This window comes from Strongylocentrotus purpuratus, unplaced genomic scaffold (assembly GCF_000002235.5).
Source record: "Strongylocentrotus purpuratus isolate Spur 01 unplaced genomic scaffold, Spur_5.0 spur5_scaffold_5, whole genome shotgun sequence".
In the NCBI taxonomy this organism is placed as follows: Eukaryota; Metazoa; Echinodermata; class Echinoidea; order Camarodonta; family Strongylocentrotidae; genus Strongylocentrotus; species Strongylocentrotus purpuratus.
This window is the reverse complement of record NW_022145611.1, coordinates 35,479,655-35,495,088: the sequence shown is the minus strand read 5'-3', so window position 1 is coordinate 35,495,088 and position 15,434 is coordinate 35,479,655. Positions and strand designations below refer to the sequence as shown.

The 15,434-nt window shown below is 37.4% G+C and overlaps 1 protein-coding gene across 1 annotated transcript in view; it reads left to right on the top strand.

The window, feature by feature from the left end:
* LOC756224 (fasciculation and elongation protein zeta-2) overlaps positions 1–15,434 on the top strand; it is a 55,843-nt gene that overhangs the window by 18,768 nt on the left and 21,641 nt on the right. The window contains exons 2-4 of the mRNA XM_011685007.2: positions 5,028–5,136; positions 9,528–9,698; positions 9,965–10,091. Coding sequence (XP_011683309.2) covers positions 5,028–5,136; positions 9,528–9,698; positions 9,965–10,091 — 407 coding nt within the window. The remainder of the gene's footprint in view (positions 1–5,027; positions 5,137–9,527; positions 9,699–9,964; positions 10,092–15,434) is intronic.

Below are 15,434 nucleotides of genomic sequence, written 5' to 3'. Positions count from 1 at the left end.
GGAGTCAAGCAAATATTCCAGGAGGGAATTTGCGATTTCCTAGTCGAAATTGAAATCCCATTGGAGAACATTACTGTATCTATAACTGCATCAAGTTCCAAAAGTGTATTTCCAAGTAATACAATATTTAATTGATGCATAGATTTTCACTCACGGACAACATTTTCATTCAGATTAGTAGCAATGTTTTCTGCCTCTCTCTGCTAACTCTTTGCTCACATCAGCATTTTGGCTGTTCATTGATCACATGGTCTTGTCATTTTCACATGTGGCTATGTAATCCACCTGTAAATGTAATCTTCTTGAATGATCTCCGTCTAATGGATTCTGTCTCAAATTGTGCAGAACACACAACTTGAGATGCTTTTCCGTATTACATGCTCCATCTGTAACCTTGGGTAGCATGTAGGCATGCTTAAAGCACACATCCCCTTTCTCTAACGTAGATAATTTCTTATTTAGACACTTGTTCTTATATCCTGAATTGTTTTGAGAAAAAAAATTGTTCATTTTTGTACTTAATTCAGACTGACCATACATACTCCAAGCCAACTCTAAAACCAATTGTTACTTGTTCACTCTTATGGAGCTCACTCGCCCCTTTTCAGAGTTCTTATGCAGATTTATGCCTTTATCCAATCAATCAATCAATCAATCAATCAAATAAATTACATGGCATAACTTGTAAGTTCCTGAAAACTTGACCTAAAGTTGGGGGTAATGCATTTTTGTTGTAGCATCATTCTCATGTCTGAGGTATCAGCTGTGAGCCAGAAAGATTTGAACTTGTGTCTTTCACTTAATGTCCATTAGAATGTCAGCAGATAACTTATTATGTTTCTATGACCCTGGCACTTTTTGCTTGGAAGATTTCTTCCCCTTTTTTTTCCTTCTTTTTGACATACTGCTTACGTTTTTCTTACAAGGAAAATTCAATTACAGAGTACATGTATCTGCTAACTCTGTCTATGTCATTGATAACCACTCTCACACAGGGTGTAATGGAATAGTAGAAAGTGTTGAGGAGGTAGTTACTATGTACACAAGGCTTCTACAGAGCAGAGTGAAACCAGATGAAAACCTTGCTACTGGTTGGAAAGACTGAGCCGAGACAAGTTGAGAGAGTCACGTAGCTAATGCACTGTACTTATCAACCAACCTGAGATTGCCATTAGCACACTTACCTCCCTCCTCCCACACTGCTCATGATTATCACGACCTCTTTATGAGGTGATCCGAATGTGCTATGGTGACATTTGATCTTGGGGTTCATTTCATCAAGAATATAGTTAGAGTTAGGGATGTGATTAGATGTTACATTTAGGTTAGATTTAGGGTTAGCGTTAGGATTTTGGTATAGTGCTGAGTCTAGGATATGAAGTTAGGAATTCGGTAGTGTAAGAAATTGACCACAGAGTAATTGTTGTCGGAACATATGTTATAAGACCCTTCATGAGCCTACACTCCAGTGTACAGGTATATGTTTGAGACAAGAGAATGAAGAGGAGATGAATGAAAAGAACAAAAATCTAGTGTTTATCACCAATACACAAATGTATTTGATGTGGGCATTTTAATTGCATAGCTAAGTATATTTGCACAGATATAAACAAAATCACATATGTCACGTCTTTTTTATTTTTTACTATGCCCAAATTCTTAATTCTATTTGTCACTAATATTAAAACTAGTTTCTTCGCATGTGCAGTTAGGGAGGCAATGATTCAGATCTATTTTTTGCACCATTAATAAATGAATTTAATGTAGTCTTCTCCTTTTTTTTTCTTTAGGGAGAATCTTTGAATGAATGATATACTTTTTTCACCCTGATGTAGTTCTAATCTTCATGGTTATTATCACTTGAAATAGAATTTGTAATGGGATAGAGAGAAATACAGGTTCAAATTAGATTAACCTAGAAAAGAGAGAAAGGGTGAACTAGATTTTTCAGATTTTTCTGGAAACGGTGTTAATTTCATTTATGGTGGTTCTGTATCTGTGCGAGTAAGAAGAAAAGAGACTAAGAGAGAGAGAATGAGAAAGAGAGGGGGGAGGGGGGATATGAGAGGGATGATAGATGGGTAGGCCCATAGATAAATCTATTAGCCAATGAACTTTCAGAAAAGAAGGAAGAAATTAGAGGAGGGCATAAAGCATTATGAGGAGTATTGCCAAAGATTTAGGCCTACATGCTCACGTGTGCATGGTTAAAAATAAAAAGACAGAAAATAGAAGAATAAAGAAAAAAAACCTGTATGTAGATATGTGTACATGTAGGGACACCAACGGAAAATTGACAGTAGAGAGAGAGTGAGAGGGGTGGGATCTTGCATAAATTACATTATTACAAGTGGTGATGCCATAGGCCTGGATACGGTGTTCTGTATCAGCGCTGACCCTCATAGTGTAAAAATCAATAAATGGAAAGAATGTCTAGGGGCACTGTGTGTGTACTCCTCGCTGTTATCTTTGTTAATGCAACGGCTGCGGTCATTCCGATTACGCGAGGACTTCTTCTTCTTCTCTCACTTTCCAATCTTGAGTTTCTGTGTGTGTTAACCAGTAACAAACTCTATCTGCTGCCTGTATGAATCCTGCCTTTAAATTATTTTATAGAATAAATTCTAGGAATAAATCATAAAAAATTATGAATTTATTGATAATCAGATACCCTGATTGATTTAACATGATTTATTTTCCTCTTATATATACAGATTGCATTGAGATGCTGTGAAAAAGTTATACATTCGCTATATGTGTGTGGGGTTGCGGACAAACAAAGTCAGTAGCTGCTGATTTCTGTGTAATCTACTGTCCTGAGATGCATGTTGGAACTGCTAACAATTATTGTAGATGTAGGCCTGGTTGTTGTAGTTACAGTAGTCCTCTCAGAGCTAGAAGGGCATTAAATCAAATATAATTTTATATATTTGACACCCCTCTATCTCTGAAAAGTAATGAGAGATAATGCATATTGGTGACATTAAAGAGAGATGCAGTAGTAAATGCTTTTAATATGGTAATATGATTTTAATAATTATTTGGAATGTCAAATCCATAAAAACTGCAGTGATAGACTCTCTCATTATATATTTTTGTCATCTCTCTCTCTCTCCTTTATACGTGCTTCACATCTTTTCTATTTTTGTATTTCTCATCCATTTTTTATCAATGGTGACTTGGTGTTCTTTTTTTTTATTTTAGTGACAAATACTCTTGGTTTCCTATTGAGAGCAGCTTTCACAGAATGCCTAGATGCCTTGGAGGCATTTTACCCTGTAAATGTCAGGCAAAGTAGAGCAGTAGGCTATAAAGCACTGATGTTGATCTTGAAATCCGTTGATGGGGTCTTAACTCTTCCCAGCATGCAGTCCCTGTAGAGTCCTTCCTAATCTTGGAGGAACATTAATCGGTAATGAGCTATAGGGGGTCCTTCCACATCCTCGGATGCTTAGTGGTGATGGATTCTGATGGCCATTGTCATATTCTGAATATCATCCTGCTAGTGTTGTCCCCTGGGAAAGGAAGGTGTATACCAGTACAATTGAATAATTCATGGTATTAGTATAGTCATATCACATATTCGCGTTGTGGCATGCAGACTGAACTGAGTTGAGATATTAGGACTCCCCAAAACAGTCTCTTGGTAGTCTGAGGTGACTTTGTAAATGAATTGATTATAAAAATAAAGATTTAGATAAATATTGGATGTGAGAGTATGGAAATATACATATTTGTAACAATGACGTGCTGTGGTTTGATTGTGCATACAAATGTATGTCATTAAAAAACTAATGATCATTATCTGAACAATGTTCTTAACCACGCAAGCCATTTTTAATAACCAGAAGATTATCAAAATCTTTGTGCTACAGTGAAAAACCACATCATTCAACAGCAAAATCTGATTTCATTACGCTCCAGCCAAACACCTGCTTAACCCAAGAAGCGACCAACAAGTTAGTAATGAAGATGAGGAGGAGGAGGAGGAGGAGGAGGAGGATGTTGAAAGTGTTGACATTTGTGGTTGTACTGGTAATGATGATGGTGATGATGATGATGGTGATGGTGATAATGATTATGATGATGAAGATAATGATGCTGATGACGAAAAACACAATCTCTCGTCATTTTAAAAGAAGAAGGAAGAAGATGTTAAGATGAAAGTCTACGAGATGGAAAGCTAATTCATAGAATAGTATCCTGACTTTGCTGACTACTATCCCTTGTGAAATATTTTTATTTCAGTGCTTTCCTTTCCTTTTTAAATATGGAACATTTACTACAAAGAGTGTATATTTTTAAATGTACAACTGGGTGTGCATTCTCTTTCCCAGTTTTATCAAAAATGTATGATACATAATCACATAGAAGTTTATCGGTCCCAAACGGCTGGTAAAAGGTCATCAGGTATTAGAGACTGACATGAATAAACATGTGTTTTCTCAATGGGGTCGAAAAGTACAGCTCATCATTTTATATCGCATTTACCTGTAATCTCTGAATGTTGAATGGCCTGAAGGCATTTGACATCCTACCTCTAGAGGTTCCTCATGCTTCAGCGGAGACCCATTGTTGTACCTCTTTCATGCTTGTTCTTGATCAGCAAAGACAAATTTAACAAATCTTGAAATCATTGGATTAATGAAGAGCATTCCAATGTTTTTAATTTCTTTTTAAATGACTGAAAATTGGACAGAAAATTTAGAGGCTGTTATGAACTTTATAATGGAGAAAATGGACACTTGAACTAGTTTGAGGTAAAAAAAAAAAAAAAAAAAAAATTGACCATGTGTGAAAAATGTACTGTAGGTATGATGAAAGCTTATAGCAAGACATAGTTGTCAAGTGCAGATAAACATGTAGGCTGTCATCTTATTGGAAGTACATTTCTTTCACATGTTCACTGTTTTTTAATAGTAATAAAGTTGTGTAATCTTTCCATACTTATGTGAATTTCATTTGAATTTGTGTATTTCTAGATATTAATTTGTTTTCATCTATTTTTTCCCTCCTCTCTTTCTCAGATTATGGAAGCAAGTAACGGATCAGCTAGGACAGGTCATGCCACTAGACTGGCAGAACTCACACACAAGACGGAAGCACATGCCTACTCTCAGACTTGTAGAAAAGAGGGTGAGTAGATTCAGAAATACAGAAAACTTGGACATCGTTTGTTAAGAGCCAGAAGGGCATTTAACCATGGTAAAAGATCAGATTTAACACCCTTAGGGCTCTCACCAGATGATATGTACCGGTATGTTTCTATCTATCAACCTTAAACTCAGTTGACATCCAAAAGGGCATGAACTGTGCGCTAAATGATATTCACAAATGCTCTTCTGGCTTTGAGCAGATGAATGCCTCTCCCTTATTATTTTGATGAAATGATTTCCCCATTTTTAATCATACACTACCTATTGAGAGCCAGAAGGGCTTTACTCTTAATACTTACATAAGACAGTTGCTGTGCCCCTCTGTCTCTGAGCAGATGGCAAGTTCTTTTTATTAAATGAACTTGCAGGATAGTATGAAAACAAAGCAATCTCAAAAATATTCACCATGGCATGAATCAGATAATTGTATTAACCATAAAAGCCCACTTTAAAAGATTGATTGCCTGGCTTCTCAAGGCATTGTTTGCTGTCTGTCTTGACTGTATGTCTGCTGATTTATAAGTCGCATCAAACATTTGAAATGCTGCAGTGTGCTTGACTTTCTCATTCCTGGCTTTTAAAGAGAAGTTGGAGTGTTGGTACATGTAGTTCAGTTGCATTTTGAAAGAAACATTTTAGAAGATATTTGGAAAGGTTGATGAGAATTATAATTGCATATTGAGAGATTTTAAAAATACCAAGTGATAGGAAATACACAATCAGACTCGGTGAGAACACTGGACAGAGATATGTGTTTCCAGGAATACAGATGCATATGACATCAAATTTTGTGAACAGATTTATTTATGAACTATTCTTATGCAAGATTTGAATGAGGGTATTTCAAGAACAATCACTTTTATTTGACGCTGCTGCTGTAAAATTTTTGATACAAAAAATAATGATAAAGCTCACAAAATATGTTTCACCTTTGCCAAAACTCAACCTTCCCTTTAACTGTGTCTTGGTGCCACAGAGTCTGAGAGAGGCTGTGTTTATCGGCAATATAATGAATAATAAAAATTTAACTCTGTTTTTGTGGGTTAATGCAATATTTTGTTGATGTTTATCAAATGCTGCACACTTAGGCCTGTCTCTGATCAATGCCTATTGGAGCTATTTGTGTACTCTGACATTTTAATGTTTATATCCATTTCATTTCTTTGATATAAATGAATAAAGAAATAAAAATAAATGTTTAATAGAGTTGTATAAATTGATATGGGGCAATTAAAAACCATTTAATCCAGTGTAGCCAGTTTGATGAAGAAAAGTTGATCAAAGTTTCCTTTTAGAGCCAGAAATGCATTACCGCTATGTAAAAAGTAAATGAGTTAATGCCCTTCTGGCTTTCAGCAGACAAAACAATAGCCTTACAATTATTCATTTTCGAATGAGTGAATGCACATCATGCTGGCAAAGATTTGAGAAAACTGAACCGCTTGTAACTGATAGTGAAACGCCTGGTGAAAATAAATTGACAATTTTGTAGGTTTTTGTGGAGTGCATGTAGTTCTTTGCTAAACATAGCCCTTTTTCGATTGAATTCTGACACAGAATATCCACCATTCCAATCTTGCAGATACCTTTTTTTTCTTCTAGGAATCTTGGTATTGTACACCCTAGGGTGTGTAGAAGAGCTGTGAACCATGGCATTTCTCACTGAAAATGTGTGAGATTGAAGAAAGTGGAGAAAGTGTGTACCTTTCCCCCGGAGTGTTGAGTTGGATGGGAACATGTGATTGCACTTCTACTGCCCTGAAGCTCTCCAATTTTCACACCTTTTTTTTCACATATTTGCCCAAGATATCAGATTTCTTAGACTTTTAAAGAATATTGAAATGGTGTTGGAGTGACAAGTGTGAGTGTAGTTTGAAATGAAAAGTTCCTGGATTTGTTAAGAATATGTGAGTGATCTTGGTATCATGAGTGTCAGTGAGGTATATATGATCATGTGTGTATGCTTGAGAAAGGCTGTTTGGATATATTGAAGGCTACATTTTGCGACTTGTGGTTTTCGATTGAGCAAATGTTTTGAATTGAGTCTATTCAGTGTAAATGAGTGGCATATAATGGATGTGACCATGAAATTTGCATTTAGATAATTGGAGTATGATAGTGAAGGACACTTACACTATTACTCTTTTCACACTGGTTTTGCTTAACCCGTACTTTGCTTAGCCCCGTACTATCCTTAACCCCGGACTATTTTTTTGGCTTTTCACACACGCTGTTTTTAGTCCCGTACTAGCGCCTATTCCGGAATAAGAAAATTCCCGCTGTTCTCACTGCATTTCGTTAACCCCGGATATCGTGTATGTTATGATTGGACATACTTCGCATCTGGCCAGCTGCGATACGCTCCGTTGCGTAGTACCGGACTATTTTTCTTTTCTGTTCTCATTCATTTGCTTAGCACCGCAATTGCGGGTTAGCAGGAGTTAGCACCACAATTGCGGAGTTAGCCCTGCTATTTTGCAGGGTTAGTTAACCCCGTACTATAGGTGGGGTTAGCCAACTTTAGCCCACTTTGGTAAAAACCAGTCTGAACAGAAAGTGGAATAGGCTTAACCCCGTACTATATGTGGGGCTAAGACCCCCTTAACCCCACCTATAGTACGGGGTCAAGCAAAATATTGCCAGTGTGAAAACAGTATTAGAGTCTTCTTTTGCTTGATGCAATAGTATATTTGATTGGTGTTTGTTAGTAGTGTAAAACTACATGATGACGCATTTACAGGATTCAAAAGATACAGTAAAGAAGCCATTTTTCGGACAGTTTCCACAACTCAGAATGTAATTTTTTAATATATTAGGTCAAACAAACGCCCTTCTGGCTCCAAACAGGCAAAATATTTTAAGCTGCCTACTTGCAAAGTTTGAAAAACAGCCTAAGATAAGACAGCAAAAGCCTGTATACCACAAATTTCTGAAGGCAATTTTCCATAGTTCAATAAAAGATTTATGGACATGTTTTTGACTGTATTCCTGCTTCCTTGGAAAAATCATGTACATGTAGGCCTACTTTAATGTGACTAGCTTTGAGAGATCGATGTCGCTTGGGTAATTGAAGTCAAAGCAGAAGAGGATGGTTTTGATTTATCCCAGCCTTCTTGTACAAATAAGAGAATGATTTATATGGATGAATGTGATGTAAGATTTTATGCATGTGGGTTGTGTACCCACATTGTGCTCCCTCGTCACACAGCAGCGGCCCTGGCATGTTTGCAGAGGATGTGGGGTTTTATATGCCCTGCCCTGCGCGTGTTGCTCCAATAAGTTGAGTCTGCCCTTAGGATTCTGTGTCTGCATAGCAATGAGGGGGCATGCATTAATGCTGATTGCTTCTGGAATCAAACATGTCAGAATGAAATTCATTTGAGATACATCACTGGTCTTGTATGAAAAGATAGCTTGACTCTGCCTAATACAACTAAAATGTATTTGCATTCATGTACTGTAGTAGTACATATGAAGTTCTAATTCTACATGTATTGTATATGTACATAGACATGAAGAAAAATGTAAAATAAATGATTGTCCAAAAGTAATTTCAATGCTATGTAATTTTCCATTTTTATCCATCTTTTATTAATCCGACCACTTTATCCATGAAGCATCAAGAAATGATTATATGCTACATTTATGTAAGAAATGTTTGATCTAAGAGCTTTTAATGTTCCATAGCTCTATCGTATTCTAAGCCACTACTTCCCTCTATTAAGCAAGAGTGACCATGACTTTTTATAAACCCACATGTTGTATTCATAGGTACAGTACATGTAGGTTGAGATAGATACAGATCAGAGAGCCTCATCGATACATGATGCATTAAAGCACCTAAAAACAAACATATCTCATAACACACACTATAAAAGGTATGCGTAGGTGCCTTCGCTGCCTCTAGAACCTTTTTTTTTTCCACCTTACTTTTAAATTATAAACATTTGAAATGTTTTTAGGCAGTTTCAAAGCACTTGACATTTGGAGAAAGGCGTTTGGAGTGAAGGGATATTCCCTATAGTGGCATAGATCTAAAGAAGATATGAAGCTTGTATTATCATTAAATGTATTTAGCATTAAACAAACTGTTGAATTTACCACTCCATGTGCTGAGAGATAGAATGATGTTAAGTTTGTGCTTAAGAATGCAAGATAATGCCATTATGGCTCTTAACAGATAATTTATAATTTTGACACTAAAAATATCAATTGCAGAGGTATGATGATAATATTAACTTGTGACTTTCATCAGACTTTTGCATTGAAAAACCCAACTTCTGAAAAAATTATTTACAAGAAGTAGACCTGAAGTTGTTGACAAAGATGTCAAATAAATGATGATTTTTGTTTTCTTATTTTGACATGCAGCCTCGTACTGATGACCTTGACCTTGAACTCTCTGAAGATGAAGAGCTTCTTCAGAGTTTGGACCTGCATTCCATGATCCTCTCCTCTCGATCTCATCACGACGTCGATGACATGGACACGCCCGTGGTCACTGCAGATGAAGTAATTGAAGAACTTGATGAAATGTTCCAGGTGAGTCAAAGAAGGAAAATTAGCAGGGAAGGTATTTTAAGTATTAACTTTAGAACTTTTGATTATTCCCTCTGTTTGTTGCAAAGGGTTTACATAAGGGTACATGTACATTTTATGCTGTATACAATAGTCTGATTATGTATATAATATAATATATAGATAATATGAATAACAGAAACAATCTCCTACTTTTTACTAACCTTTATTCTGCATTGCAAGGATGTTTGTAAGAATATAACCCTAACGGTATTTCGTCTGTTTTTCAGTCGACAGATACAACGCCAGATGAGGTCATAGAAGAGGACAGACTGTCCAACATATCAAGGGAGCTTCAAGCTTTGAGGAATAGGTCTATGACAACCAGTAGCTATGAAGAGAGTAAAGTTGCCCAGGGTAGGTTTCATGCACACATATCTTGCTCCTCTCCCCCCCCCCCTCTCCATTCCCCTCTCCATTCCCCTCCCCCCCCCCCCCTCCCCAAGCTCCAAGGATTTACATGGTAGCTCCATGACAGCCAGTAGCTATGAATAAATTAAAGTTGCCCAGGGTAGGTTTCAGCCATACCTATCCCTCTCCTCTCTCCCTTCTTTCTCCCCTCTCCCTTCTCCCCTCCCCTCCCCTCCCCTCCCCTCCCCTCCCCTCCCCTCCCCCATGCTTTAATTAATCCGTCTATGACAACCAGTCGCTATCTAGAGAGTTGCCCAGGGTAGGTTTCACACTTTTTCACTCCCCAATCCATTTCATCACCAGCACATCACCAGTACTACCACTACCACTGTAACCACAACCACTACCTCCACCACCACCACTACCATCACCTCCACCACCACCACCACCCACCACCGCCGCCACCACCACCACCACCACCACCACCACCACCACCACCACCACCACCACCACCACCACCACCACCACCACCACCACCACCACCACTAACATCACCTTACCTGTTTTTAATCTCCCAATTTAAATTACTAAAATACATGTATGTATATGAGTTTGTGGTCGAGAGAGCCAGAGTGCATGAGATGGAACAATATATGTGGGAGAGAAAAAGAAAATTACTTATTTATCAGTTCATGATTAGATATGCTGTATTCATCTCATTTGAGGATTATTTTTCCTTGCAACACACTCTTCCCTCAATTATAATTTAAAAACTAGTACATATATTTTAAAGTAATATGATCCACACTTCCAACTTTGTGGTGCTCTTTTGATCTCTCTATTGTCAGGTTTAGCAGCAAACAATATTCCACTCAGTACTAAGATATGTATGACATTTGGATCAAGGTGTCTGATTTCATTCCAATCCCATATTAGCTACTGAGTCAAGAAGTCTGACTCTCATTAATTAGGTTTTATAGTCCTGAGAAAGATGACTTTGCTGCCCATCTGCAATAAAGCCGTTACTTCTATCAGTGATACAAGGCCGTTACAAATTTAATGCGGGTGAGCTCAATTCCAACTAGTGGAAAGGAGAGAGATGTTCGTGAGGTTTGTTTCTTGTTTATTTGTAGGATTTACCCCTGAAAGTGTCCCTCTTCTAAAGAAAATAAACGACATGTATCTTTATGCCGTGTGCAGTGACTCGTGAAGTGCATTTTGCCATTAGATATAACTGAAGTATACGTCTCCACCCTCAAATTATAGCACTGTCCAACTCTCTCATCTTCCTTCATCGGGCTGAGAGCTCAGGATGATTTTACTGTGCTTTAACTTTTTTGATTTTTCTTTGCAGTGAATACAAATGAAGAAAAAAAAATCAAATATTAATACTGGAATCTTTTTTTGAAGGCCATCCATTCTAAAGGAACAAGAAAAGTGGTATTTGGGGGGGGGGCAGTTAGTCTCAATATGTGTACATGTGTTTCCTTTAATACAAGTAGAAGAAGGAAATGCTACTGAGGGGATGCAAGAATTGGGTTTTTATCGACAGATTCATTTCCTAGGTTTGACTGTAAATTATTCCTCTTATATCCTGAGAAATCATGTAGGGATTCTAAACTACCAAACAAGCTAGTGCTGTTTTTTACAGAGTAATAAATGTGTTTACAAGAAATCATATTGAACGCCTCCATGTGACTACATGTACTAATCACCCATTACCCTGCCTGGTAATGTATCCAAATGCTCTTAAATCAGACCAGGTAGACCAGACTCCAGATCCCTAAATTAGATCAAAGCTCTATTTCTGGCCACCGATAGAGCATTATTTAATAATATGTTGTTTACAAGAGTTCTCTCTCTCTCCCACCTATCGGCCTGTCTTTTCCAACCTTTCCCTCCCTCCGTCCCTCTACCTCCTTCCCTCCCTCTCTCCCTCTCTTTCTCTCTTCCTCTATCCCTCTCTCTCTCTCTTCCTTCTCTCTCTCTCTCTCTCTTCCTTCATCTCCTCTCTCTCACCCCTCTCATTCTCTCTCCCTCCCTCCCCTCTCTTACTTCCTCTCTCCATCTCTCTCTTTCTATTTTGCCTATTTTATCAATAACAGTGTGTCAAGCCAAGCATACTCTAATATATTATAATAGTTATCTAGTTAGTACTTATATCTCAAAATGATTTGAATTGTAAAACACTCTCTGTATACAATAATTTACTAGATGGGTCAGGATATGAACCCCTGTAGGATGATTCCCAGGCAGGTGATGTTTCTAGGTCATTTGATCCATCTATATTGACATGGTTTGATTGGTCTGCTGGTATGGGTTAGCTCCTAGGAGACATCCCTCCTGCATGGTCCCTGGCACAACCTCAGGCACACATCCCTGGTATCCATCTCAACCGCTTCAATATCAAGAGTTGCTTCATCTCCTTGATCATATAGAATAATTTCTCTGGTATCCTGTTAAATTCATTAAAAATTTGGTCTTCTTATGAGTCCTGTGCTCACAAATTTACTCCAGGGTCCCATCTCATGAGCAGTTGTGATTAATACACCATCAATCTCGATGTGAAATCACTCGCAACTGTGTAGTTCAGAGATGAGTTTCTAAGTCTACGATTGATTTAAGGACTTTCTTTCACTTTCGATCTATCACAACTTTTTATTAAACAGGGCTCTTGGCCCCCGATCTAAAGCTTTCCAATGGGAACAAGGGCCTGTTGCTCAAGGCCCCCAGCATTTAACTCTAGACATCCAGGAAAATAGACCAGCGTTAGTGTGGAGCCCTGTATTATGACATTACTGTATACCATTGATATCCTAGGGTAATACATACCAGTAGTTACATGCATACATGTATTCTCTTCCTACTCAATTTTATTTCATGCAGTAAAAAAAAATAAGGGAACAACATTTCTTATTTGAGTTGATGTTTCCGTACGAGAGAGTGAGGGAAGGGATAGGTGGTGCTGGTATGCTCAGGTGCTTGACATTAATGAGCTTTAGTAGGAGTTGTTGATTGCTCTACACATCTGCATTCTAAGAGGTGTAAACCCAGCTGCGTGAAGGTCTTTCATGCCGTTGTTGATATAATTAAACCTTCTCTTCTCTTCAAAGTACAGGCCTCTTTTATTCTAATCAGTTTGATATCGGCAGCCTTTCACAAATTGTAGCCTTCTAAATTTGGGTATCATTACTTTAATGTTTCACATTTATCAATGTATCAAATGTAGGGTAATGAGCTATCAGCATAAGTGCTTTGCATGTTCTCTACTTAATAATTGTATTCCCATAGGCTTAATACATGAACTCCCTGGTTCCCATAGGTAAAGGGTTTACAGTAGCAATAGGAGTAGCTGCAGCAACACAGCAACAGCAACAAAATGACAGTAGTAGGAATATATGTATCTCGCTTTATTTATTTAATAAGTGTTAGTGTTGAACATTTATTCTTTTGTCTTTTCCTTTTCTCAAAGGATAATGTATTTATTCAGTTAGTTAGTATCATCCTTTGCACTTATTTCTGCTGGATTACAGTTCTAAGTATAGGTTCATAATGGGTTGTTAAGATATGTATCTGCCACTAAATCCACACCCATTAATCAGCCCCTAGATGTATGCATCTCATGGTTTATTGTTCATCTTCATATCACATGAATGTTCGGTTAAACCATCGTCGCAACTCATTAATCATGTGTCTACCTGTCTACCATACACAATACATCAGTGGTACAATGGGAATTAACTTATCCTGCGTAAGCCAATATTTTTGGAAGGACAGAGACAACCTTTTTGTCAGGTGTTTTTCTTGCGACAATTAACCTAGGCTATGAAAATTACAACATGTTTGAAATTATTGTCAATTTCTTTTCTTCACATTCTGTTAACTTGCGACTGTACATTGAATCCTTCTGACAGTAACCGTCTATAGAGCAAGCTTATTATCTGCTGTTAGCCAGATGAGTGTAAACTCTGTCAGCAGACAAAATACTATGTACATGTATTGAAAGGCACTTGAGGCTTTTTGTACACTCTCATGTTATTGCAAAACAAATAAAAGGGGAAAAATATTTTCTTATATTCAAATAAATAAATGAAAACGTTAATCACCCCATGTTCTTATGACAAGAAAATATTGAAACACAATTATAGGAGTTATTTCTGTGCATGATTGGCACGGCATATAGATGTTAGATCTTTGTAAGACTAGATGATTTAGATCATTACTCAGGGGAAAAATTTGTTGTTTATCACTCTTCCAAATAACGCCTACTGGCTGGAATACCCAAGAGGCCATTTTTAAGTTTGCAACTGAAGATTTGCAATTATTTTTTTTTTTCAATTTGGTGTGATATCATAGCCTTAGGTCAAACTTGACCAGGATGAAATTACACCCATAAATTTTTAACTTTAATTACAGCGAGACAAACAATGCAAAGATGGAATAGTGCATTACATGATTGATGTGCATTCAGAGAATACAAAAATTATTTATTTGTGTCATTTTTTTTAAGTCCCTTTTTCTCTCTTTATTGTCATTTTCTTGCTCTCTCTCATGCTGTGTCTTATCTCATTATGCCATTCATGATTATATAAAGAAAGTGTTGCCATGGAAATTCATGATCAGAAATGTTGTTTAAAAGTTTGTGAAATATGCTTTTACTGTTTTCACACTGGCAATATTTTGCTTAACCCCGTACTATAGGTGGGGTTAAGGGGGGTCTTAGCCCCACCTATAGTACGGGGTTAAGCCTATTCCACTTTCTGTTCAGACTGGTTTTTACCAAAGTGGGCTAAAGTTGGCTAACCCCACCTATAGTACGGGGTTAACTAACCCTGCAAAATAGCAGGGCTAACTCCGCAATTGTGGTGCTAACTCCTGCTAACCCCGCAATTGCGGTGCTAAGCAAATGAATGAGAACAGAAACGAAAAATAGTCCGGTACTACGCAATGGAGCGTATCGCAGCTGGCCAGATGCGAAGTATGTCCAATCATAACATACATGATATCCGGGGTTAACGAAATGCAGTGAGAACAGCGGGAATTTTCTTATTCCGGAATAGGCGCTAGTACGGGACTAAAAACAGCGAGTGTGAAAAGCCAAAAAAATAGTCCGGGGTAAAGGATAGTACGGGGCTAAGCAAAGTACGGGGTTAAGCAAAACCAGTGTGAAAAGAGTATAAGTAGTCTAGAAAGGTGAAAGTTAATTTTTAAATAGCATTTTGGATGTGCAAACTTCCGTTTTTCACATACCCAAAAGATATACTAGTGCATACAAAATTATAAATTAACAAGAACTTGGTGTGGTCTATTTTAGATCAGAAATTACTTTCCAACCATTTTCTTAAATAT